Source organism: Castanea sativa, chromosome 11, assembly GCF_040712315.1.
Source record: "Castanea sativa cultivar Marrone di Chiusa Pesio chromosome 11, ASM4071231v1".
Classification (NCBI taxonomy): domain Eukaryota; kingdom Viridiplantae; phylum Streptophyta; class Magnoliopsida; order Fagales; family Fagaceae; genus Castanea; species Castanea sativa.
Window position 1 is genome coordinate 9,813,142 of NC_134023.1, and position 27,693 is coordinate 9,840,834.

A 27,693-nucleotide genomic window follows, 5' to 3' on the forward strand; every position below is an offset into this window, starting at 1 on the left:
CAAACTTAAGGAGTCCAATAAAAAAAAGATGTCGTTCGTCATAAGTCAAGGCCTCTTTTACTACAATGTCATGTTGTTCAGACAGAAGAATGCGAGAACAATGTACCAAAGGCTTGTGACAAGTGCCAACGCTTCAACAATGCAGTAAGGCAACCATCAAAATTACTCACTCCAATGAACGCTCCGTGACCTTTCAATTAGAGGGGACTTGACATAATGGGACCCTTCCTGATAGCAATGAGACAACTCAAGTTCCTTGTCATAGGGATTAACTACTTCACCAAGTGGGTAGAAGTAGAACCACTAGCAACCATCACGGAGAAAAATGTCCATAGCTTCGTCTAGAAAAAGCATCATTTGCCGATTCAGAATTCTTAGGGTCCTCGTTTCTGACAATGGAAAGCAATTTGACAATGATGCATTCAGAGAATTCTAGCAACAATTGGGGATAAAGAACCACTACTCTTTGCCCACGCGCCGACAAGCTAATGGGCAAGTTGAGGTTACAATCGATTCTTGCTCAAACTAATCAAGTAATGACTTGAGGGGGCAAAGGGGATATGACCAAATGAGCTACCAAGTACCTTGTGGGCATATAAGACAACAGCTCGAACACCCACAGGAGAAACACCATTCTGTTTGGCATTCTGGAGTAAGGTTGTCATCCTAGCAGAAGTGGGAATAGCAAGCTACGGGGATAGCTCACCATGATGAAGGGAAGAACGAAGAAGGGATTAGTCATCACTTAGATCTACTGGATGAGGTCAGAGTGACTGCTAAGCAATGGATTGCCTGGTACTAAGACCTCATGGCTAAACACTGTAACGCCAAGGTCAAACTTCAACACTTTGGCATCTAGGACCTTGTCTTGAGGAAAGTGACCCCTGCCACAAAGAATCCTGCATAAGGAAAGTTAGGACCCAACTGGGAAGGACCATACAGAATCATTGATTGCAACAGAAAAGGTACCTACTACTTGAAGACACTCGACGGGAAAAGGCTACAACATCCTTGGAATACCAAGCACCTCAAAAGATACTAACAGTAGTGCGTTGGCAGCAACTTATGTTATCGCTTTTCTTTAAAGTTTTGTTTAAATCATTGACAGACCAGTTTTTCGGTTGATCAAACACTGCAAGCTAGCTGCATTTTATTCTGTTTAATGGAATTATTATTGAAAGAATGGTCTACAATGAAGAAAGGCACATACAAAAGCTAAGTCCTACCTACGAGGTGGATCGATGATCAAGGATGCCAACGAGCACCTAATCCTCATCAAAAAACTAAGTCCTACCTAAGGGGTGGACCGACGATCAAGCATGCCAACAAGCACGTGATCCCCATCAAAAAGCTAAGTCTTACCTGTGGGATGGACCAACGATCAGATGCACCAATGGACCAACAATCAAAGGTGCCCATGGGTGCCTAATCTTCATCCCTCTATAATCGATCAACAATCAGCTAAAACCAAACCAAGTTCTCCCAAAAAATGGGACCAATGGTTACCGAAGGAGTTGGGTTCACTAAAGGCAAACCGATGAATTAAAGACGTTAGAATATTTTCCTTAAAGAGCCAATAACAACTCAATATTCTAAGTTGATACTTCCTAATTGACAATTAAAGAAAAATTTGGGCTAATATAAAGTCAACCAAAAAACACAAACACTTATGCACAAAACATAAAGGAAAACTGCTATAAGATAAACAAAAAAGCATTATGAAATAACTGAAAGTATGAATGTCAACCCTAACAAAGGGTAAAGTAACTTATGCCTAAAACATGGTACTACCACTGTTTTTAATTTACAAACAAAAGAGCAAAGGAAAAGAAAGAAAAATACACAAGAAAACAAAAAAAAATTAAGGATTAGCATTTGAGTCTGTTGCTTGTTCTTCGGATTCCTAGGGGTCGTCAGCCCTCACATCATTAGGCTCGTTGGTCTCCAGCACCTCATCGTCAGTCTCCAAGTTTGGGAACATGAGGATGGTCTACTTAAGGAAGTCCTCAAAGCTATCCCTATAGTAACCCCCCATTTCATTGAAATAGGGTTGGGACAATTGGAACTCCTCGATGGCCTCCTCTTTAATCTTGTCCATATGCTTATGAAGAGCAGCCACCTCAGTCTTCGAATTGGCATTCTCCTTCATCAGCTCTGTTGGGAAATTTAGACCCTGGTTGATAGAATTAACAAGTTTTAAACTCAAGTTGTTAATTAGATTTATTATGCATAAAACTTGTTAAAACATACAAACATCAATATCATGTCAAAACTAAGTGCAGAGGAAAAATAAATAAGACAAGATATGTGATCTAGAAAAACCAATGAAACCAACCAGTTTCACAGTAAAAAACCTAGGGGGAAACCTTCTTGAAAAGCCTTTGTCCCTAGACTCTACAATCCCCGTAGATGAACTCATAGTAGAAGCCTTCTACCGCTTCAGAACCTCTGAACTCTTCAATATATGAACGCCACCCTTTAATGCACGGATCCCAATACGTGACTCACTCACCAACTTGAGGAAGAAGAATGTTGGCTGCAAAGTTCTTCACTTCATCAACAATGAAGATCAAGAAGCCCTTGGTTACAAAACCCTAAGGTGCAAAGACGTAGTAGCTTCTTCTTGAGAGAATAAGGCTTCAATCACCTTTTGCATATGTTCTCCTTTTTATTCTCTTATGTGACGGCCTCTAAAATAAGCCTTATATATGTCTAAGGTTGAGAGAAAAGAAACCCTACACAAACACAAAAGCCTGGCCCAAAAACAGTTCTGAAAATTCTGATTTTCGTAACCTCGATAGATAGCATCTGTCAAGCCTTATTAAACATCGATAGATAGCTATCTGTCGAGCAGCTATCCACCAAGTGTCTAGCAGGTGTCCAACAACTATCCGCAGGTGTCCAGCTTTAGTAAACACCTTTTCTTCACTTGTTTCTTGGTCCAATCTTCATGGCTTTAATACTAGACTCGAACAACATGTTCTTTGAAGTATTAAACACATCCTAGATCAATCCAAATACAAATAAAGCGCGTTTTGTCAAAGGATTAGCAACTATATAAAATATGTCCTTAACAAGCTCGTCAGTTTGGTGAGTAGCCTCACTAAGCTTAGCCTTCAACTCAATCACATTTTGGCTAAGGGTTCGAGTAGACTCCTTGAATTGCTTCAAAGCATCCGACTTGGTTTCCAAGCGATTCTTCAAATGCTTAACTGATGTCTCCCGCGAAGAGCATCTGATTTGGAGAGCCCGCATCCTAACCGAGCTCTAATAGAAAATTAAAAAAGAGAGTAAATACATTAGAAAGGAAATCGAAAGGGATGAAGCAATAATAGTTGTGTTAGGTTCTAAGTACTTAGGAACTAATGTATTAGAATTCTAATGTGTATTGTTGGCAAACCATGATCAAAACACGTGTCTAGTTATGTTTAGACTTGCTCAAAGTATGTTATTTATGTAAAGTTGGAATCGAGTTAACTGCCTGTGCATTTCTGCCTAGCTCGATCGATCGAGAATTAGACTCGACCGATCAAAAGTCGTGTAGATTGTTTTTTCTACAAAATTTCCAACTCAGCCCTAAGTTCATATGACATGTAGGGTTTTATGTTGCCCAAGGTATAAAAGGCAAACCCTAGTCATATTTTTGAGGTTGTTCATATTGTTGTTTGTGTAAATCTCTTGTGAGATCTGAAAGGTGCTTGCCTTCACACAAGCTTGGGATTATCAAGAAGAAGATCTCTTCGAGAGCTTGATGATCATTCAGTTGCTGCCATAAGAGCTTAAAGATACACAAGAGGGAGTGCTTATACTTGTTATAGAATCCAAGAAAGAAGGAGTCTGTGGTCTCGGAGCTTGCACATGGTCGTGTCAGTAAGTTTCTACTGCTGGGTAGCAATAGGATGTTAGTGGTCTAAGTCCCTATTGTACAACTTCAATTCTTTCATAGTGGATTCAGGTTTACCCTGAGGATAGCTAAGTTAAATCTTCCCCAGGTTTTTTACCGATTTGGTTTTCCTAGGTCATCATATATTTGTGTTTTTATATTTCACACTTTACATTGATATGATTATATGATTGTGTTAACCTAGATCTAAAATTTGGACTAAGTAATAATTTGGCTTGTTAACTAGGTTAATCCAATTGTGTCTTTAAGGGGTCTAAACAAATCAACAAGTTGGACAAAAGGAAATCAAAAGGGACGAAGCAATGGCAGTACAACATACCCTCATCAAGTCAAAGAAACCAGAGTCACCCAGAGGGTCGGTCTCTTGCTCTGAACACTCATCCAGATCAGCATCCCCGACGATGGAACGTGTAGTATCCACTAAATACTCCTTTTCTTTCACCAAAAAAGGAAGAGGAGGAGGGCCGACGGGGCCTTGGAAGGTCATGAGACCCTTCCCAATGTCGCGAGGAGGCACATCAGCAATGACCTCGTAAGATTTCAGACAAATGGAGGGACCAGTGGCATTCTTCCCTGACGACTGAAACTCAGAAGGATGCTTTCTCTTCTTGGATACGTGCAAGGGTAAGGCCGACGATCCCCCACCGTGGGCCCTCAAAGTAGCAGCCTTCTTAATCTCTTCCGGCTTGTTCTTCACAGCTTACTTGTTCTTCAAAGTTTCTAATTTTGAATCCGACAAGTCATTTAGACAGTGGGACATTCGACCTAAAATAAAGTAAAAACTGACGAATAAATATACTTACGAACTCTCGAAACTTGATCAAGTCATTGGGCTTCTTCAGAAGGGACTTGTCCCCCATAAAAAGCGTGAAAAGTGTCCAAAGTGACGAGCGTCTTCCAAGACCTCTCCGCAAAAGGTATGGCAAAAACCTTCTCCAAAACAAGCCTCTTGCTCATGAAGGATCATTGGGCGATTTGTGGCTAAAACAAACCAAGAAAATGTATAAGTTAACTGAAAAAGCCAAATAGATGACCCAAACTATACCGACGACTTAACTAACTTATTCAAGAACCCCTAAGAATGGTCATAAAAAGACCCTACACTATCCCATTCGTCGAGATGGCATACCCAATTGACCCCTCGTACAAAAAAGAACCTAGCCTTCTATTGACGATTAGAATCGAGCATGTCAGATACCAATCTCAAGGCAACCTAACAACACACAAAGTTGTAAACCCCCTTGGATTGGGGAATCTCCAAAGGTTTGTAGCAATAGAAAAATTCCTCAAAGGTCAGAGACCGATGACCTCCACTAAGCTGACCTCATAACACCTCAGCCCTAATGAAAATCCTCGAAGCATTGGGGGTAATCTAACAAATAGACACACCTATGTAGGCTGTTAATCGATAATGCAAGGAAGTCAAAGGCAACTGTAACCCCGCTATAAAGGCAACCTCGTAAAAATCCACATCTAACGAGTCCCTAGTATAATACTTCTCTCCTCTATAGCCCTTCCTAATGGGCATGTTGTCGGGAATCTAGAAACGAGGCCTTAACCTACTGAACATATCCTTGGTCATGCCGACTAGGAAGTCACAGACCTACCAGTCGTCGGGGAGAACAACCTCTCTAGGATGTCACTCAGAAGGATTGGCTTCCTCAAGGGGCAGATTGGATACCAACTTCCTATTGAAAACTGACGAGTCATTCAACATGTACCCGAGTCTAGACTGGCTAGTCTCATCATCATCCTAACCCATGCGGACTGAAGATGAATGCTCACTCATCGCTTCACTATCTCTAGACATTTCTTTACCTACAAGCGATGAATGAAAACTAAGATTCTACTCTATCTCCTAAGTATAAAACTAACAATGGTGTAAAAGGAAAAGCAAAGAATGTGAAACAAAACCGACGAGGGATGGATGGCATACCTAGAATTGATGAAAGCAACGAATTAATGAAAACCGACGAACAGAAAAAAAAAAAAACCAACGAATGAGCTCTGGGATTAGAAATGGAAAAATAATCGAATAATGAGGACAATAACAGCATTGAATTATTTATAGGGTAGTATGGCACAGAAAATGAAGCGTCGCTACGCTTGAGGCCCCGAACCAAAAAACAACACGTCCCTAGCACAATACAAAAGACATAATTACCCCTATTTATGACGCACAACACCAAGGCAAGGCATTAATGATGACATACTCCGCGACCCTTTGGCTACCCCGACGACTTACAGAGTAAGGGCAGCTAATAAGGACATTTTTTATCAATCGACATAAGGGGCCAATAAGTTTCACTTGATCATTGGTTTTGTACTTGTGACCAATCCTAGGGGGTCACCAATCCTAGGGCTCGTCAAGTTAGGTAGGCTACCAACCCAATCCCCTTCCCAACGATCCAAGGCTCCAAGACTCCACGTAGGATTTGCGTGGAGTCCACTCATATACCTCTACATGAAAATAATTTGCACACCATGACCAAAGATCCTACCGTACAATTAGATCTTCCCTATATGGGAAGAGAATCCCTAAGATCTTGGGACCTTTCTCTCTATAGGGAAATTCCCCCCGTATCAAGGGATTCAAGTCAGTTCTCTACTACTATATAAATAACAAACCCTAACCTTCTTGAGGTATGCAAATTCTCCCTAGCTCTTACGCTCTTAAGTTCTTGGAAGTTCTTCTATCACTGACTTAACCTTCAGAGGGTCTTTGGTCGGCACCCCACCGGTGCTCTCTGTAGGTTCCTTCTCCCTTTTTGTTCTTTAGGTACACCCATTGACGCGTGCGTGGACGATACTCACTGACGATTTTGTGCATCATCACTCTCTCACCAAGCTTTAACACATTAAAATTGAATCTATGAATTATTTGACTAGGTTATGATCGAGAAATTATTATTATTTGTAGTTATTTTGTATGTTGACATGCTTAAAGATGTAAGGGTCTTGGAAAAGCCTAATGAAATAAGTTACATTGGCTATTAAGCCCCGCCCCTAGAAAAAGGGATAGAGTCCACCTTGTAGAATCTCATGTTAAAAATGTTAAAGACCAAGAGAATTAGGGGTTTTTTATGTCAAAAGAAAAGAGAAAAAGGGAGGAGGGAAGTGAAGCAGTGAAACTATGAAAGCCAAAGGCTAGCATTTGGTGACAAGTTATTCTTTAATCAGCCTTGACTGATTAGACTCGGATCCAATGCTAGTTAAATGGGGCTTTTTTTTTTTTTTTGGGGGAGAAAAAAATGAGGTTAATTTAGATTGAAATTTTGTAAAATCCAATTTATAAAGACCCAATTTCAATCCCTAGCATAAAAATTTAATCTAATGGGTTTTTGCTAGTAACCAATGTCTTAAAGGTATAGGTTTAAGATAATCCATTGAGGACTGTGATGCTCTACAGCGTGTCTTGAACGTTTATGAAATGGCCTCAGGGAAACAGCTAAATAGAGCAAAAACATCCCTCTTCTTTAGTAGCAACACTGACAGAGAAGTCGAAGAGGAGATAAAGGCCAAGTTTGGGACTTAAGTTATCAAGCAACACAAGAAATATCTAGGCCTACCTTCTTTAGTGGGGAAAAACTAGAAAAATATGTTCAAAGAAACTAAAGAGAAGTTGGCAAGAAAATTGGCGGGATGGAAGGAAAAATTACTTTCTAAAGCTGGAAAAGAAATTTTGATAAAGGCAATGACTCAAGCTATACCAACCTACTCTATGAGTTTTTTCAAGATTCTGGACTCTCTTTGTGAGGAGATGACTAGTCTTATAAGGAACTTTTGGTAGGGCCAGAAAAATGGGGGAGTGTAAAATGGCTTGGATTAGTTGGGAGAAACTTTATCTCCCTAAATCACAAGGGGGTATGGGTTTCAAGCAATTAAAACAATTCAATTAGCTCTTTTGACCAAGCAAGGGTGGAGGTTGCAAGTTGGAGGAGAGTCATTGATGTACGGGGTCTTCAAGGCGAGATATTTCCCTGTGTGACTTTATTCAGTTCAAGGTGGGGCGTAATTCTTCTTTTGCTTGGCGTAGTATCATGGCAGCCCAAGCTATAGTATGAAAGGGGGTTAGGTGGCAGGTTGACAATGGTAAGAGCATACGAACTTGGCATGACAAATGGCTTCCAACACCCTCAACCAATAGGGTGTTGTCGCCTCCTCCTCTAGATCAAGCTCAATGGCGGGTATGTGATTTGATTGATCTTTCCTCGGGGTCCCTGAAGACTGGGCTGATACGAAGAACCTTCACAACTTAGGAAGCTGATGTGATTACTGGTATTGCGTTGAGTTCCCATATACCTAAAGATAAACTAATCTGGGCTCTAACAGGAAATGGCTGGTTTACTTTCTGCAGTGCCTATTATGTGGCAATGGAGATGGTGGATAATAAAGAGAAGGGAACGGTGTCTGATGATGGTCTGTTAAGGAAATTCTAGAGATCATTATGGCGCCTCAATCTCCCTCATAAGATCCACCACTTTGCATGGAGAGCATGTAAAGATATTATCCCTACAAAGGAGAATCTTATTAAAGGGAAAGTGCTGTTAGAAGGAAGTTATGAAGCTTGCCATCAGGAATTGGAGTCTTCAGGTCATCTTTTTTGGGGGTGCGAATCGGCCTGAGAAGTCTGGATCATGTCAAAGCTATTTCCATCGAGCTTGGCAATAAATTTCAACTCTTTCATGGATATGATCTGGTACGGATTGATGGAACCTAAATGGGAGCAGGAGAGAATAGAGAAGATTATGATCCAAGACTTTATCCTTGAAGGTGATTCCTTGACCCTGATGAATGCCCTGAATGAGGTTTCTCCTCCCCCCTCATCGGTTGCTGCTATGGTTTATGAATCTCTATTTGCTTCTCATGGTTTTCGCCAAGTGGAGTTCTCCCATGTTCATCGGCAAGGCAATAGAACAGCCCATCTTTTAGCTAAACATGCTTTGGGCATAAGTGATCTTTCTGTTTAGATAGAAGAGAATCCTTATTTTTTAGAACAAACTATTCTACATGATGTACTGTTTTTACCTTAGTTCAATAAAAGTTTTGAAGTCTTTCCGATCAAAAATAATAATAATAATAATAATAATAATAATCTTCTTCGCGTTATCTTATCTTGGTCACAATAATGCCACGATGCAAAGACGAAAAGATTACTCTATCTTTAGGGTCAATAATGAAATTTTCATCCAATAGTCTTTTTAAAATAAAAAAATAATAATAGTAGAAAATTTTCCCTGAAAATTCTAACTATGGTATCACCGACCTCCTCCACGTGTTTCAAGCTTTGAAAAGGTTGTATGAAAAGGAATTAATACTACTCCTAATAAAGAATTGTGGCTAACCAGCCCTGATTCACTTGCTGATTGTTGTTGAATGTCTGGTGCAGTCTGCATCTGACAAATTTTCCCTTCACGTGTTTCAAGTTTTAAAAAAGTGTAAGGGCATTTTCTGCGGTGTTATCTTTGTAAGAACTATCTGAATTCTAAATTAGAATATAACCTAAATTTAGTAAAATGGTTTTCATATAAATACATCTTTATATATAAAATGTTAGTTGAATTCTAATTCAAACCCCCTAAATGCAATGCAAGTCAACTGTAAGTGCAAATTAATTTAAAAGTTTGTAATTGAATGTCACTGAAATGCAATAGAAAAATAAACACACTCAATGGAATCAACCCACCTTTTGCAGAGACAACCAACCATTTTGTCAAACTTGGAAAGGATGCTTCAACTCACCCAAATAAATAAGTGGAGCACGATCTAATATATCTAGATTAACTTCACAAACAAAACAAGAACAATCAGAACTGATTGAGATCAAATACTCTTTTCCCTCCTGAATCAATCTTAAACATGCAACTTAGAATAAGATACAAATTTTCACTTTGTAGAAATACTGGAGCAATTAGAAATATTTCTTATTTCCTGTAACTTGCAACTTGGTGACTATATTTTAAAACTAAGATAACCACACGATGAAATTATGTTGAGCAATTTTATTACTCAAATTTGCACGCAAGCACGGCCCACACACACACAAAAACAGAAAAGGACCTGATGAGAAAATATGAAAATAAACGCAAACCTTCAATGTAAGTCCTCAAAGGTCCATTGTAAAGTGGAGAAAAATAAAACAGAGGACATTAACAGGTGAGATTGGAGATCAATATTTCACGTCATCATCACAATAAAACTCAACACTATAGCACACAACACCGTTCTCCATGCTTATAACTTCAACCACGGGTTGTGCATGAGTGACAACCATACCAGCAGATCAATGTACAGAAGGATAGAATATATACTAAATACTTTTATGCTATGAGAACCTTGTAAGGCATGCATTAGAGAAATATTTGAAGGACAAATTCGAGAAAATTTGGTCATTGGCAATATTAGTATGTAAAAATCCCCAAGTCCTCACTGAACCTTCTTTCTCCATCCGTAGAGACCTAGGATTTAGGGGTTATTTAAGGAGATAAGCATAATTTTTCAGTTATTTAAAGTAAAAATTGAGCTAATCAAACTATTGAATAATTCACTATATATCTCCGTAAATCTATGAATTAAAAACCTCAAATTTCCACTAAAAACACACAAAACTCATAAAATCCAATTAAATACTAAACCCATAAAGCCAGAAGTTCACTCAAAACTAATGAAAAACTCAACTTGGTGAGCGGATGCTGCCCGGAGAGGTAAGGAGAAGGAGGAGCAGATGGAGACATTGCTGGAGGAAGAAGTGGATTAGAAGTTTAATGCATTGGGTTTAGGTTTTGTGAGAAGAAAATAAAAGAGGGAGAGGCAAATTGTTGCGCATACATTGAGGATGTGGTTGAACGGAGCTATAGATGGGTGGTGCTAGACCAAAAAAATAACCCTAAACCAAAATCAAGTCTTTTAAAAGAGTATATCATATTTAAAATTGAGAAAAAATAAAACGTTTTGACAGAGAATCCAAAAATGTATGTACATTGCAGGCAAGTATTTCAAAAATGTTTATAATTTTTTAACATTACTATTTTTATTTTGGACAATAACTACTTACTAGTTTACATGAATAGCAACTTATAAATTAAGTGTACATTGTAGGCAAAAATGTGGCATATCTCTATACGCTTTTTCAGCGTTCACTTTCGTTATACCAATTAATGAGAAGTGATTTTTTTACATCCTTTAGTCTGTTATTATTGAAGGCGAAGATACACACGCATCTATCTTTTTCATCCTATTGGTGTTTTTTTATATGAGTACACCTCAAAGATCTAGCAACTGTTCTCTCGTAGAATCTCAAAATTAAATTTGAAACAATCATGACTTTTCTATTTTCATTTCCACTTCTGCAACTGGAGGAATTCAGTGGTCAATCATGGCTACCCACTTAACCCTTCTCAAATTTCTGTTCTTGCTCTTCTTCTCATCCTTTTGGACTTCTCATGCCCAATACATCAAACCAGGCGGTACGATTAGCTCCTTTACTGGGTCTCAGCTACATTCTCCAAATGGGAGGTTTAGTTTGGATTTCATGTCGTTGGGTAACTACACATATTTGAATGTACTTCTAGTTTTACCCAATGATAGGTTTCAATATATATGGTATGCAATTCTAGGCATTCTTATTGTTAACGACTCCGACGAGGTTATTTTGGAAAACAATGATGTAGTATTGAGAATTAGGCGCCAATTAGGTGGGATTCCTATTAAGCTATTCTCTTCCGCTACCAATAAGACTGTCGCTACTTTATTGGATTCTGGCAAATTTGTCTTCAATGAAGTGTATTCCAAATTCTCCAATGGATCTACAAAGCGGGTGTTATCACAAAGTTTTGATCACCTGAACTTCATGCTTATACAAGGAATGAAATTAGGGGTCAAAATTGGTCACTCACATCGTGTTTAACTTCGGACATCCTAAATGCAGGGGCTTTCACTCTTGAATGGGACCCCAAGGAGTGCCAATTGGTCATTAAGCATCGAGGGGTGGTTCACTGGAAAAGTGGAGTCATTAAGCATCAAGAGACAACCAATTTGAAAATATTTTACCACATCTAACATCTATGTATAATTTCAACGTTGTTTCAAATGGGGATGAAGAATCATTCTCTCTCATGTATAAAAATCAAAGTCCGCCATAGACGTGGGTACTTAGTGCTTACTCCTACGGGGCAATTAGTGGAAAATTACATAAACGGAGCCGTATGGAGCAGATAAATGTTGTGGATATAACATTGATGGAGGGTGTCAAAGGTCGAATCAGCCAGAGTGTAGGCATAATGGTGCACAGTTAATTTTAAAAGTGGTTTTTTCACTAGTGAAGAAGACTACTATTATACTACTCCAGACACAAATCTTGCCCTCAGTGACTGTCAAGTTATTTGCTAGAACAACAGTAGCTATGTGGCTTTTTATTATTTACATAAAAATGCAACAGGGTGCCAATTTAGACAAATATTTCAACCTCACTTCCTGACGATTCGTCAGGATCAGAACATCTTTATCTCATAACGCCAGAGCCTTCAAATTCAGCGCATCCCAATAATATAACTTCAAAGGCTTCTCAGAGTGGTATGTTTAATAGTCTTTTGTGCTATGAATAACAATGCAAACTCTCCAAACAAGTTAATTTTAAGCAGCTCCTACTCAAACCTAACAATTCTATTTCAAAGATGAAAGTCTCAAATTATCTTATGAGTAATGCTATAGCCACAAACTATTTTATAACATTTTTACAAAATGTTGATGTGGTCAACCTTTTATTGGTTTTCATTTAGACCCACCACTAATATCATTTTTTTTATTTACCAATAATCACTCATCACATCAGTAATTTGTAAAATAATTTATATCACTAGCATTATTCTTATCCTATTTGAACACTATCGGTATGCAATAATATAAAATTTTATTTAGAGAGAATTTCTCAAATGATTACTAACCACAGCTATTTATGACCTGTAGGAAAAAGCAAGTGGATATGGATTGGTATTGTAATTGCCATTGCTTTTGTAACTTTTTCCAATATAATGTGCTATTGTTGTCAACTAAGAAAGAGAAAAGTTGTGCTTCAAGGTAAATAATTCACATATAAATTGAATTTGTTAGAGAAATCATTTCACATTTTTTTCATTATTATTTGTTAGCTTGAAATGGAAGCTTCGATTTTAAGTAAATTTATACAGGACATAACGAAACCATGGAAGAAAAAGAATTGTGTAATTTAGTGATTTCAAATAGATATATTGATGTGAATGAGTTTCCAAATGATGGAAAGGATGGATCTAATATAACTATATTTAGTTACAAATGTATCGAGGTTGCCACTAACAACTTCTCATTAGAAAACAAGCTTGGAGAGGGAGGTTTTGGACTTGTCTACATGGTAAGCCCCAAAAATTTTCTAAGTAAAGATGTATAAATTAACTTATGTCCAACAGTGACTAAACCTTGTTTGATCATCACAACAGAGAACATTGCTAACAAGTCAACAAATAGCCATAAAGCGACTATCAAGAAATTTAGGGCAAGGCATAATTGAGTTCAAGAATGAGTTGATACTCATATCTAAACTCCAACACATGAATCTTGTTAAGCTTTTGTGTTGTTGCATTTTTGGAGAAGAATGGATGCTAGTCTATGAATACATGCCCAACAAAAGCTTGGACTACTTCCTATTTGGTTTGAAAAACATTAATTTTTTTTTTCATCTAAAAACTTCATTTGTTTTCTTCATAGAATTAATACAATTATAAAAGCTTAAACTACTTCCTATTTGGTTTGGAAAACATTAAATTTTATTCATCTTAAGGCTTCATTAGTTATCTTCATAAAATTTATACACTTATCTGTATTACTTTATATCAAGTATATTATTGGTCAGATTTAACTTTTATATTGGCCAGATTCCAATCAAAACAAGCTACTATATTGGAAGAAACGTTTCAAAATAATTAAAGGAATTGCTCAAGGATTGATCTATCTCCATAAATATTCAAGGTTGAAAGTAATTCATAGAGATATAAAAGCCGGTAACATACTTCTTGATCAAAGTATGAATCCAAAGATTTCTGATTTTGGCATGGCAAGAATTTTCAAGCAAAATGAAGTGGAAGCAAATACTAATAAAATTTTTGGGACATAGTAAGTTCACTATACGCTATTCTTCTATAAAAAAGTAAATAATGCTAAAGACTACCACCCTTTTAAGTTCATCAATTCTTTTTTCAAATAAAAATGTTCATCTTGTGTTTTCTTGTATTACATGTCTCCTGAATATGCTATGGAGGGTGTGTTCTCTATAAAATCAGACGTTTATAGCTTTGGAGTTTTAATGCTTGAAATTGTGAGCAGTAGAAAAAACAACAATTTCTATGATAATGAGCATGCACTTAATCTAGTAGGATATGTACGTAATATATATTGTTAACGTGTTTTAGTGTTGTGGGCTTTACACTCACCTAGATTACTTGTATAACACACATACTTGTACTGCACACATCTGCCTCCTATATAAAGACACTCATGTATATTCTTTTACTAAGAAATACAATACAATTGAATTCAGTATTTCTAACTTGGTATAAGAGCCACTGCTCTGACCTTTCCTTAGCAGTCTTGTCTTTATTGTTGTTACTTCATTTTCAACATCACTTCCGCCATCACAGCAGCCGCCACAACCTTTCACTATTGAACCTCCTACATCTTCTAGCCGTCGTCCTTGGGTTCCGAACCTGCAACCGCCACCGTTAAGGAGTTCCACACCGTAAAGACCACTGCTTTTTTCATCACCGATGCGAATATTGCTCCGATTAATTTTCTGTAGGTACCACTGAGATCATCTTGCACCGACCTAAACACTCATGGAAGCCTCGAAGCCATCGAAGACCGCACGTGCCCCCACGCACCACTTAAAGGATCTACGTTGCAACTAACACCCCCACACGCCATCAACTACTCTAGGCTGATGTCAGCCGTGACGTCAGCAAAGCCACATCAGCCCTAACTTACATCAGCATCCAATCATCTATTGACGTCATCACCTCTAACTGTTGACCGAGGGACTATTGACTTTGACGAACTGTTGACTGACCGTTGACTTTTGTCAAGAGTTAACTTTTGCAGTCCAGGTTCTCCTTACCTAATTTTTCACGTAGATTTCAATTTTTGCAGTTTGTTTTTGCATATTGTGTCTTTAAATGGATAAAAATGATATTTTTCGTCCTCGCCCCATCAATAATATATTGGAAGGGAATAAGAATTACTTTTCTTGGTCTCATGCTATACGCAGTTTTCTTAAGGGTCGCATGCTCTGGCAATATTGTACTGGTGCAATCACTATTCCTGTTAAGGGGGCAAGTGAAGACGATGTTGTGTTCCTCAGTCGTATGATTGAATGGGATAGTCACAACCACATGATCCTCACATGGATTCGGAACACTTCTATTTCCTCCATCTCCAATCTGTTGGGCAACTTTGATGATGCAAAATCGGCATGCGATATGTTGGCCAAAAGATACTTCACTACTCACGGATCCATGAAATATCAGTTAGTGGTTGAATTACATCAACTCAGGCAAGAACTAAGGCAATCCATCAATGACTACTATGATCGGCTTCGCTTCATTTGGGACCAAATTGACCTTTTTGATCCAACTTGGGCATGCTCAAAGGATGCTCAACAATATGCCACCATTAGAGATGAATTTCGTCTCTATGAATCCTAATGTCACTTCACAAGGACTATGAGCCCATCCGAGGTCAGCTTCTTAATCGCAGTCCTTCTCCTTCTCTTGATACTACTGTAAACAAGTTAGTTGGAGAAGAAGCTCGTCTTGTAACCTTCAAGCCCAGAAGAAGCTTAATGTTCTGGCCATTACTCCTTCTACTCCACCCATAGAGCAACCTCTACAATCAAGGTTTGATTCCTCTGGCTCTAGCAATCGTCGCAAGTAGACTAACAAAAAGTTCTGCAACTATTGCAAGCTTCCCAGCCATACTATTGAGACTTGTTACTGTCGCAACAAATCTACTATTGTTGTTGCTAATGCTGAGTCTACTCCGCCGATGCCTTCCATTTCAGTTGAGTCCCAGTCCTCTGGATCCACTATTAACCTCTCCCCCACTGAACTACAAGACATCATAGCTCAGGCTGTTTGTATGGCTGGTAATGTATCTTTTTCCACTGCTCTCTCAGTTTTACCTGGTAAGTCTCACACTTGGCTTTTTGATTCTACCTGTTGAAATCACATGACACCTCAATCATCATTATTCTCCAAACTTGACCCTGGACCACATCCTCTTAATATTCATATAGCCGATGGTTCCACCATGCTTGGAAATAGACTAGGTTTTGTTTTGACCTCCAACCTCTCTGTTCCTGGGGTCTTCCATGTACCTGACCTATCCTATAATTTATGCTATGTGGGACAATTAGCTGAACTAGGATATCGCCTTATTTTTTACTATTCTAGATGTACTGTGCAAGATCCAAGGACAGGGCAGGAGCTTAGGACGAGTTCTAGAGTTGGGCATATGTTTCCCATGGACAATCTTCATCTTCCACCAGTTGCTCCTGTTTCTGCTGCTGCTGCAGTTTCTTCCTTACCTTCTCTCGCACTTTGGCATTCTCGTCTTGGTACAAACCCCAATTTGTCACCCCCAAAATTACTCCCAAAAATAATTGCCACCACCAAAATTAACCAAAAATAATTGCCGCCACCACCACTAAAAATCCAAACGATAACCATCAAAACTCAACCCCCACCACTACAACCACTGCAACTAACCACCACAAAAAGCACTCATCATCACCAACCACCACAAACATCAACAACCACCAAAACCCACATTTTGCCTATCCCACATCAAAACCCATCCACCACTGTGGGGTTTGTGGAAGATCATGACTATGAGCAAAACACAACACAACACAAAAAAAAATCCCCCACTGCCAGCAAGCCTAGACCCACGGCGAGCGGCTGCAAACCCAAAAACGATCTAGCACCACTCCGTCCACCACTCCCAACCTAGCCACCAATTTCGTCCAAGCCCAACCAGCCAACACCCTAGCCACCACTCCCAACCCACCTACCACCACATACATCCTAACAACCACCAACCAAAAAAGAAAAAAAGCTTCACTGTCAGCCATGAGAGGAAGAGAGCATGAGAGAGAGATGAGGGAAAAAATAAATAAATAAAAAGAAGAGAGAGAGGTTAGAGTCTGAAGTGAGAGGAAGAGAGAAGAGATTAAAAAATTATATAATTTTTACATCCTCATGAACAGTGAGGTTGCATATAACCTCACTGTAGCTAGGATGAAAAAAAAAAAGGCGTAAATGCACTTTTAGTCCCTACATTTTAGCTGTTTTACCATTTTGGTCCATATATTTCCATTTTACCACTTTTAGTCCCTAAACCAATTAACGCGTGACATTTAAGTCCTTACCGTCACCCAACTAACAAAAAATGCTGACGTGGCTGACGGCACAGTAAAATAATAATTAAAAATTCTATTTTGACATTAAAAAATTGCCACGTCAGCATTTAAATTAAAAAAAAATTAATTTATTAATTTTAATTAAATGCAAAAAAATTAAAAACAAAAAATCACATGAATGGAGATCTAAGAGTGCCTTGAACAAGAACACAACCCAGATCTAAGAACACAACCCAGCTAAAAACACAAACCCAGAAATTAAAAAATAAAAATAAAAACAATACACACAACAACAAACAACCATTCAAGACCGAATTCTCCAGCAAATCACTAATCCACATGATTTTCACAAATCAAACCCATAAACTTAGTAAACAAACCATCTCCAACAAACCCATAACCCTATATTTTTTAGGCAACAAACACAAAATAAACCCAAAAAATTTAGTCTCAAATCTGGGTTTGTTGTTTGAATTGTGTTAGGGCTCTACAATCGAGTTCCACCTACTACTATTGTAGCAGTGGCCTCCTAGTGCTACTTCTCTTCGCAATATGTTGCAGCAATACCATTCGCTAGATCAACAATCCAGCGGCTCCAAATCGCTCAATCACATCACCCATTTCCAAACCCCTACTCCCAAATCTCCCAAATCTCCAACTCCAAAATACTCTATACTCCGGCGCTAAAGCTTAACGAAGCAACCAACCGTGACTCATCTCAGATCCTTTTCTTCAATCTCATACACAAGCAAAAACAGAGTCTAGCTCTGATTCTGACAAGCCAAAATGATGCCGCCAAAGCTCCAACCCCGCTCCTTCCGCCCTTACATCTCTTCCTCCATTAGCGCTCCTTCTTTCTCCTCCTCCTTCAACAATGGCTCCCCTTCTTCATACTCCTCTCCCGACTTTGACCCTAATCAAAGATTCCCCAACACCTCTTCCAGATCGCTCAAAAACTCTCGATTCTTAGCAACATCCTTCGCCTACAACGCTCGAATGGAATGGTTGTTTGAATTAACATTCAAAACCGAAGTGGGTTTTTCTTTCCGATCTAGGTAGTCTCGGATCTGAGTGATTACTTCGACCGAGTGTTCTTGTGGGTGTGGGGTTTCTTTGGCCGGTGTGTTTGGATTTGAAGATGAGTTTGGTTTGTTTGCGCTGTTGCAATGCAAACGAAGTTGGCGAATTCGGTCTTGAATGGTTGTTTGTTGTTGTTGTTGTTATTTTTCTTTTTCTTTTTCTTAATTTCTGGGTTGTGTTCTTAGATCTAGGTTGTGTTCTTGTTGTTCTTGTTCAAGGCACTCTTAGATCTTCATTAATGTGATTTTTTGTTTTTAATTTTTTTTTTAATTTTTTTTCATTTAAATGCTGACGTGGCAATTTTTTAATGCCAAAATAGATTTTTTAATTATTATTTTACTGTGCCGTCAGCCACGTCAGCATTTTCTGTTAGTTGGGTGACGAAAAAGACTTAAATGTCACGCGTTAATTGGTTTAGGGATTAAAAGTGGTAAAATGAAAATGTAGGGACCAAAATGGTTAAACAGTCAAAATGTAGAGACTAAAAGTGTATTTATGCCAAAAAAAAAAGTTTACATACCCGGATGTGGGGGGTTTTTAAGGCTTTAGTGGGTAAAATAGCAATTGGAGGGTTTTTACACCCTCCAATGCTAATGCTCTAAGAGAATCTATGTGATAAAAAAGAAATTTCAGTAATTATTTATTGACGAAAACACCATTTGTCCCTAAATTTTAAAGTCACAATTATTTTGGTCCATACATTTTGATAGCCATCAATTTGGTTATTGTTATTTTCAACTTGTGATCATTTTGGTCTCTACCGTTAACCCACTAACGAAAATATCTACATGACAAACAAAATGTACAGTTGGCACACTTGAATTTGACATGTCTAATATAATAATAATAATAATAATAATAATAATCTATATTATATATATATATAACCGAAACTTTTGAAACTCTCACAATTTTCCACATCAGTAAAATATTTAAATAAAATTATCATTTTATTTAAATAAAATTATTTTTGTTAAAGAGATAGAGCGAAACTCTATCTCTCTAACAAGTCCAACTTAAACTCAAACTCATCATTTTTTTAAACAACATTATTTTTGTTTAATTCAAACTTAACAAAGAGTGAAACTATATCCCTCTAATAAGTCCAACTTAAGCTCCAACTAATACATTGATATTATTATTATTATTATTATTATTATTATTATTATTATTATTATCTCTCTACTTCACTAACGCGATATTTTATGATAGGTGCAAACTTATAACCATGGATTATTCTTTTGAATGTGACTCAATCTTTTTCTTATATTTTTCTATTTTTAAGTTATATATATTTTGTTTTTTCCAATTTATTTCTAAGTCGTGAATCGTTTGATTCTTTAATATTTTTTAGTCTTTTAGAAATTTTAATATCAGAATTTTTAAGTTATTTTTTGCCATATCTAAATTGTCTGACAAATTTTTGTAAGCCATTGACATTCAAGCAATGACTTATTCATCAAATTGTGGTATAAATTGAAGTCATACAAGAGCAAATCATGTAATGGTTAGTTTCTTAATCAATTTAAGATTTTATAAAATTATTTTAGTCTACCTCACAAATAGGTAGATTTCTGAGCATAGCACGGTTTAACGACTAGTAATAATAATAATAATAATAATAATTTAATAGATACTAAAAAATGCCACGTCTTCATTTTTTTTTAAACAATTTATTATTATTTTTAAACCTCCATATCAACATTTAAATTGGAAAAAAAATCTAAATCAGAAAAATATAACAAGAAAACACAAATTTTAAAACATCAATGGGGTGTTTGGTAGAGTAGTTTGAGATGAGATTTTTGTAGTTTTTTGAAATACGTAAGAGTGAAAAATTGTATAAAAATGTGTATAATATTTAAAATGTAAAAATGTGAGTTTGGAATGGGGCACCAAACAAGCCCCAAGATTTTCTTTTCTTTTCTTACATTTCTTAGCAACCAAACATACAAAAACACAAATGTATACAAATCCCAGATCAAACCCAGACTCAACTCTCGGCATAAGTTCGAAAACAATGTTACTGAAATTGGAATGCTCCACTTGATTCGGCAGGATCAGACTGAGTCAACTCACTAAAACACAATTCTAGAGAATGACAACAATCTATCTAATCTAGATTCTTGAAGATACCGTGAAAACAAAACCCACATAATTTTTTTTTTTTTTTTAAAAGAGCCGAACTTTGAACAAAATAACAAATACCCATGAATGATTTACTTGAATAGAGTCTAGCTTAAGAAGCAATTCCATAGCTTTTTGAGAAAGAGCATCAAAATCAAAGTGAGTCTCACTGGAAATAGACAACTTGAGAGAGTTGAAAGTGGACTTGATGAGAGCAAGGCCTTTGAGGTTTCTAAGGGTTCTTGATCTATGAACAAGGAACACCCAGAAATGGGTTTGGATTATACACTTTAACAAATAGTCTATAGTATTAATTTGAAACACTCTTTGATCTAATTCCAAAGTTGGCATCATCTATCACTCTTAGAAGGACGCTGCCCCAATCCTCTTGTCCAAGCTTCTCAACCCGATTCGTTCCCTCAAATCGGAAGCAAGACAACAATGCTTTGTACTTTAAGTCACAATGAAGGAGGTTCATTTTTCTGGGTCCATGTTCATGGTTCACCAGATCTAGGTTCATGTTTCTTTTTCTTTTTCTTTTTTCTTTTTCTTATCCTATAAAAAAAATCGTTTTTTATTTCTTTAAAATTAAAATTTTAGATTTTTATTCAATGCTATGTGCCATTTTAAATACAAATTAAAATTTTTTTTAATATTATTTTATTAGCCATGTAAGCATCAAGTGTGCCAGCTATACAAACCGTTTGCCATGTAAGATATTCCGTTAGTGGGATAACGGTAGGAATCAAATTGACTACAAGTTAAAAATAATAGAGATTAAATTGACTGTTATCAAAATATAGAGACTAAATTGATTGTGACCTTAAAATGTAGGGACCAAAATGATGTTTTCGCCTTATTTATTTGAATTTGAGTATGTATTACAATAAATATTTAATAAAAAAACATTTAGTTCACTGGAACTATTTAATGGCTAATTATCAAAAACCAGCATTAACATACTCATAAGTATATAATTATTATACAACAATGCCTTTATCGTGCAACCATATTGGAAATGGATAACCCATATATAGAATAATTTTCCGATTCTTTCTCACATATATGTGCTTCAATTGCTTTTCTAGCAATAGAACATATGGGTTTTTCAGGCAAAGGTAGTGTCAAACTATCATTTGCCAACATAGCTATAACATCTGACATTGTTGGTCGATCAATTGCACTATCTCCTACGCATAGGAGACCAACATGAATGCATCGAAGCATCTGATCCTTGATGAATGAATCACTAAGTGTTGGATCCATTAAGTCTAACATGGCATCTTCTTTCCATAATTCCCATGCCTGAAACAAGATAACAGAGTGTCAGAGATACAATAAATATCACAAAATCATCCAAGCTGATTCATTTTTCACGTACATATCCAACAAGATTGACCAAGTGCTTAGTGTGGTAGAAATTGTTGCTTTTCCTACCACTCACGATTTCCAGCAATAGAACTCCAAAACTGTAGACATCGGATTTTATAGAGAAAACTCCCTCCATGGCATACTCAGGAGACATGTATCCACTAACATCAAATCATAAAACAAGTTTTAAGTCTAACATCATTATGTGGAAACAATAATATTTAGCATAGAAAGTGAAACAAGTATAAGAAGGTATGAATTAGTTTACTTACTATGTCCCCACAATCCTCCTAGTATTTGCTTCCAATTCATTTTGTTGGAAAATTCTTGCCATACCAAAATCGGATATTTTGGGGTTTATATTTTCATCTAGGAGAATATTACTAGCTTTCAAATCTCTATGGATTACTCTCAATCTTGAATACTTGTGGAGGTAAAGCAATCCTTGAGCAATTCCTTCAATTATGCTAAACGTGTAGGCCAATCTAACATTTTGCTTTTGGTTGAATCTATAAGATATAAATTGTAGAATAAGACTAGTAATTTACTTTGAGCAATCATATACATCAACAAATTACTTGATGGAAAAAAGAAAAAAGAAAATCAAGTGTTATATAAAAGGCATGTCTTCCTAACCAAAGAGAAAGTAGTCCAAGCTTTTATTTGGCATGTATTCATAGATTAACATTCTCTCTTCTCCATGAATGCAGAAACCTAAAAGTTGAACAAGATTCATATGTTGGAGTTCAGATATAAGTATCAACTCATTCTTGAACTCTAACATTCCTTGTCCTGAATTTCTTGAAAGTCTCTTTATAGCTATTTCTTGCCCTTGTGAAAATATTCCCTGATGAAAGAATCAATAAGTCATCACACAATGTTGAACAATTCAGTCAAAACATCTTTCATCAAAGAGTTTTGTAGGCCTAACCTTATAAACAAGTCCAAAGCCTCCCTCTCCAAGCTTGTTTTCCAATGAGAAGCTATTTGTCGCAGACATGATGCATTTATAACTGAATATTCTCAAATCACTCCCCTGCTTTCTATCATTTTGAAGCTCATTGACAGTGGTAAATGTATCGGAGTTCATCAACTCAAGCAATCCATCGCCACTCTTAGCATCCTTCTCCACTATTTAGATTAATACAGAGCTTTAGAGATCATCAGGAAATTCTAAATTTTACTGTAATAAGAGCATAACATATGTGAAGCATTCACCTTGAAGTATTACATTTCTCCTTCTTGATAGGTGGCACAAGATGCAGAAGAAAATTATAACTAGAGCAATGACGCCTAGGGCTATACCAAGCCAAATCCATTTCTTTGTACCTGCATATAGTGATTGTCAATGGGTAAAAGAAGGCGTGCCAGGGGCAATTTCTTACCCTCTCCCTATTTTTTATTAATAAAACTTTTAAATTATATATAAATTTTATTAAAGGACCCCCTTCATATTAAGAAATGTACAAAAACTCATTTAAAGTATCATTGTCTCTTTTATTTTCGTTAACTCCTTTTTTTTTTCCCCAAAGCAAACTATTTTTCATTATGCATCTTTTTTTTCTTTTTTGAGGAACGATTTTTCATTATGCATCTACAGAGCTAGCAAGTGTATTAATATATGGATTTTTTTTCCATTTAAAGAAAAGAAGCTATGATTCTTATGTTTCAAACTGTGGGATATATTCTACTTTAACCTCCGTAAACAAAAGAAAAGTTTTTCATTTAGTTTTATCATCATATATTTATGTTATATATGACATTACATGTGTTTTTTCTTAATCAATTACATTATACTACTTCTCAAAAAAAATTACATTATACTATATAGGTTAAGGCATATGAAGTACATTTATTATTTAATTAATCTATCAAAAATTAATTCATTAGTACACATTTTCTTTTATCTAAAATTACATTTATTATTATGTAATTTTTAGTTTATTTAACAAAAAACATTGATATAAAATGTTTATGAAATATTAATTATGAATGATATAATTTAAAGAATACTTATACATAACTTAATAAAAGAATATATATATATATATATACACCATTCAATATTTTTTAATTAGATACAAATTTTGACAAATTCACAATTAGATTATATTATTTTCATATATTGCTTGCAAAATTTCAAAGTGATCTTTGATCAATAACCATGTTTTAAGTATATATGTGTATACTTGGAACAAAAAATTTGGTTCCACCACTATTTTTCATGACTCATGAATCTAGGGATGGAACCAAAATTTGAACTTAGGGGGAGCAAGCATAACCAAAAAAAAGTTTCACCAATGTTGATTTCAGTCGACCAAAAAATACATACATATTGTAATGTCATATTTGTGAATGTATTCTAATATTAATTTTTAGGAATTTATCCTACATGACCATTCAAATTATTTCTTGAGTTGCGAAGTCAAGAATCTTTATACTATATAAAAATTAATATTTTTTTATTTTCCATTCCTATATTTATTTCTTTAGTTTTATTTTATTTTATTTTTTAATAACCCACAAGCCACATAAATATTTATATTAGTAATTTATTAACACAATAAAGTTACAACAAAATTAATGCTAATAATAATTGGCACAACAAATAACAACTAGTGACCATTTATTTTAATTTTATTGTGTTATTCACTCTAAGGAGTGAATACCATACCTTTTTCCGAAGAAAAAAAAAAAAATTTGAATACCATACTAGAGATCAGATCATTTAGTTTGGTCAAAAAAATGAAATATATAGGTATCGATCATTGCTAATGTACCGTTTCTAGATTTTATATATATAAATATATATATATATATATATATTTATAAACTTACGTATTTTTGTATATTTATAAATTATAAATATAATCAAAGAACTTGTAAAAGGTTCAAGAGCCAAAACATTTGAAAACTCTTAAAAATGCCAATCTATTATCCAATCCATTCACCAGCCCAAAAAGTTCGGTAGGAATTAAAATTTAAAAGCTTAGCCCAAAGAAATAAAATACTACAACACGTTTTTTTTAAGATAGTTTTATGAATATGATCAGACTACAAAAATAAATAAATAAACTAGAAACAAATTAGTGCACGTGGCTTTTATGTTGGCCACAAGAACCACAATGAGTTGTTGCCGTCTTTGCCACAATCTCCAAGGTGCTTTTGTCAGTGCATGCCTTCTCTCTGTTTTACAAAATAGAGAGAATGCATGCATTGAAGTCTCTGGAGTTCCTGAGGTTAGTAAAAAAAAAAAAAAAAAGCAGGCAGAGATGCAGCCGACTAAAGAAGAAGATGGTGGTGGTGCTACACTAACGGATTGTTTTGCTAAGGATTTGTCATTTGTAATTATCTTGTTGGTATATTTTTTCTAGACTAAATTTGTGATTTGTCTAAAAGTTTTCCAATTATCTAGGTTTATGAATTGTTTTGTTGGTTTGTATAATGGATTTTTATGATATTTTAGGGGAAATAGAGCAAGGGATGGTTTGATTAAAATATTTGAGGAAGGGCAAGTATATACAATTTAGGGTCAAAAGTTAGAATTTTGTGTAACTATGTATACTAGTTATTTTATCTGCATGAATCATTTGCTACTGACTGTTGTGTTGAATCAAAATTGCAAAAAATGTATATCAACAATCATGCAACAAGTGGGATATGAATTAACTTTGACATATTCATATCGCTATTACTGGGTTCTTATTAATTTTTGTATCTACAATAATGGAATGAGATTCACTCATCTTAAGTTGTCTTCATTTTGTCATTTTATAGTTAATCCTTTATTCTTTAAATATGTGAGTATATAGATTATCACGTCATTTAAAAAAAAATTCCTATTATTTAAAACTTTACAAAATTTAATGTAAACCATAGTACGCATCCATTATAAATGGAAACAATCTTTTTCCTAGTATAAGTAGATGTAATTAAAGTGAAAATTTCTCAAGAGTTTATTAGCTTTAGAAACATACCATTTTGGGAAGACTTTGGTATTAGAACATAAAGAGCTGGAATTATACCAGAGAGGTCTTGGAAGAATTCCCCCTTTTTCACCCAAAATTTGCATCCAGTCTCATTAACATATAGGAAAGTATAGGCATCACAGCCACAGAGGTTCCAGCAAGTAACCCTGCAATCATTCATGGTAAGTTTAGTGTCATTATCCAAGAAGCTAGGTTCAGGCCCTTGTATGAAGTAACCAGATCTTTTATCAAACATGTCATCACGACGACGACACGATGGTAGCCATCTCTTGCAGCCTCCATCAGTACTGTATCCATTACAGTTTTCAGTTTCTGCAATATAGGATCCATCAAAACTAAGAAGTTTCCCCTCAGAACTTAAAAACCATGCTGATTGTCCACCTTGGTTTATATCATTAACCAAGTATTCTTCATCCTCGTTAGAAACAATGGTGAAATTATACATGCGCTTGGATTCATCTGATAAGAACTCAAATTTGTCACCTTTCAAGACCCCACTAGCCCAAAACTCCACCCCTTGTCGCCGAATGATCAACTGGCGACCCTTGGGATCCCACTCTAGAGAAAACTGCCCTGGAACTGGGACAAGCTTGTTCAACCATGAGGTAAGTGACGAAGGTCTTCCATTCTTGCGGTGGACACCTAACTTCATCCCCGGCAGAAGTGTGTCTGTAGGCTCATCAAAACTTTGCCACAAAACCCTTTGCGTAGTTCCATTGGAATCCAACTCTTGCAGGACAAAATTCCCTGAATCCAATAGAATTGCAAAGAGAGTGTATGTGTAGTTGGTTGCTTGATGAGAATACAGAGATATTGCGTCTCCACCTTGGGGCAAAATTTTGAGATTTCCTTTGGCTTCCAACGTAAGAACCGCAGCAGTGTTCATTACAGGTTCGTTTCTGTTGCCAACCCAAACAATTTTTGTAGGGTCATTGGTGAACCATATTCCCAAGTAGATGTTGTTGGTACTTCCAGAGTGGAAGAACCCCAAAGTGAATTCACCTTTGGCAGAGACTAGATGACTTGAGAAATTAAGAGTGTCGCCTGATTTGAGAGTGTCCCTTGGCCTTGCTGCAGCAATGAAAATCCACATGCATGATAACATTAGCAAGAACACAAGTTTAAGATGGTTTTCATTCGTAGCCATGAATGAACTCTGAATTTCTCCAAAGGGAAAGCACTTTGCTCGAACTCAAACTTAATGCTTAGGCAGCGTAGATATTTGGGGTTTGGAGACCGTATTTCTTTACCTATCTTTATAGATGTGACTTAGCATGGTCAACACGGTTTCAAAGTAGAATCATTTATTAGGAGGATTGTACTTTATAATCATGCTAAAATATTAATTAATTTTTGTTGTAAGCATCATATAAACTTCAAATTTCTTACTGGATAATGAGAAATTTTATTAAATAATTTAATTGAAACTCATAAATATATAAAATTTAAATTAAACTAATATATATATATATATATAATGACGTACAAAATTGTGACATTTCAAAAAATTTATATGGTACAATTATATTAGATGAAGTAAAAGGCATACTGTATAATAGATATTTGGTACAGTTTTTTCAAACTATCTCATATTTCAAAATTTGGAAAAATAAGCTGAATCAAAGTTCAAACGAGCATTCATATCTCTTTACTTTTCTTTTATTTCTTCTTGTACCGTATTTAGCTAAGTCAATGAAAGACCAAAAAGCAAAAATAAATGGAGCACGTGAACAGTGCAAATGTGCCCTGAGCTTTTTCCTAAACCATGAGGCTATGAAATC

The 27,693-nt window shown here is 35.9% G+C and overlaps 1 protein-coding gene and 2 pseudogenes across 1 annotated transcript; 2 read left to right on the forward strand and 1 right to left on the reverse strand.

Annotated features, from left to right (window-relative positions):
- The first annotated feature begins 11,279 nt into the window (after window positions 1-11,279).
- On the forward strand, window positions 11,280-12,380 carry LOC142616041 (uncharacterized; annotated as a pseudogene).
- Window positions 12,381-12,509: 129 nt separating this feature from the next.
- Window positions 12,510-14,333, forward strand: LOC142616042 (G-type lectin S-receptor-like serine/threonine-protein kinase CES101). The gene is made up of 6 exons (XM_075788932.1): window positions 12,510-12,528; window positions 12,869-12,979; window positions 13,090-13,289; window positions 13,375-13,585; window positions 13,810-14,044; window positions 14,159-14,333. The coding sequence occupies exons 1-6, from the start codon at window positions 12,510-12,512 to the stop codon at window positions 14,331-14,333; spliced, it is 951 nt and encodes a 316-aa protein (XP_075645047.1).
- A 7,215-nt stretch (window positions 14,334-21,548) lies between these two features.
- On the reverse strand, window positions 21,549-27,059 carry LOC142617863 (G-type lectin S-receptor-like serine/threonine-protein kinase CES101; annotated as a pseudogene).
- Between the last annotated feature and the right edge of the window lie 634 nt (window positions 27,060-27,693).

Coding starts and splice junctions, on each gene's coding strand:
- LOC142616042 (XM_075788932.1), top strand. Junction 12,980..13,089: donor GAGAAAAGTTGTGCTTCAAG/GTAAATAATTCA, acceptor AAATTTATACAG/GACATAACGAAACCATGGAA. Junction 13,586..13,809: donor CTTGGACTACTTCCTATTTG/GTTTGAAAAACA, acceptor TATATTGGCCAG/ATTCCAATCAAAACAAGCTA.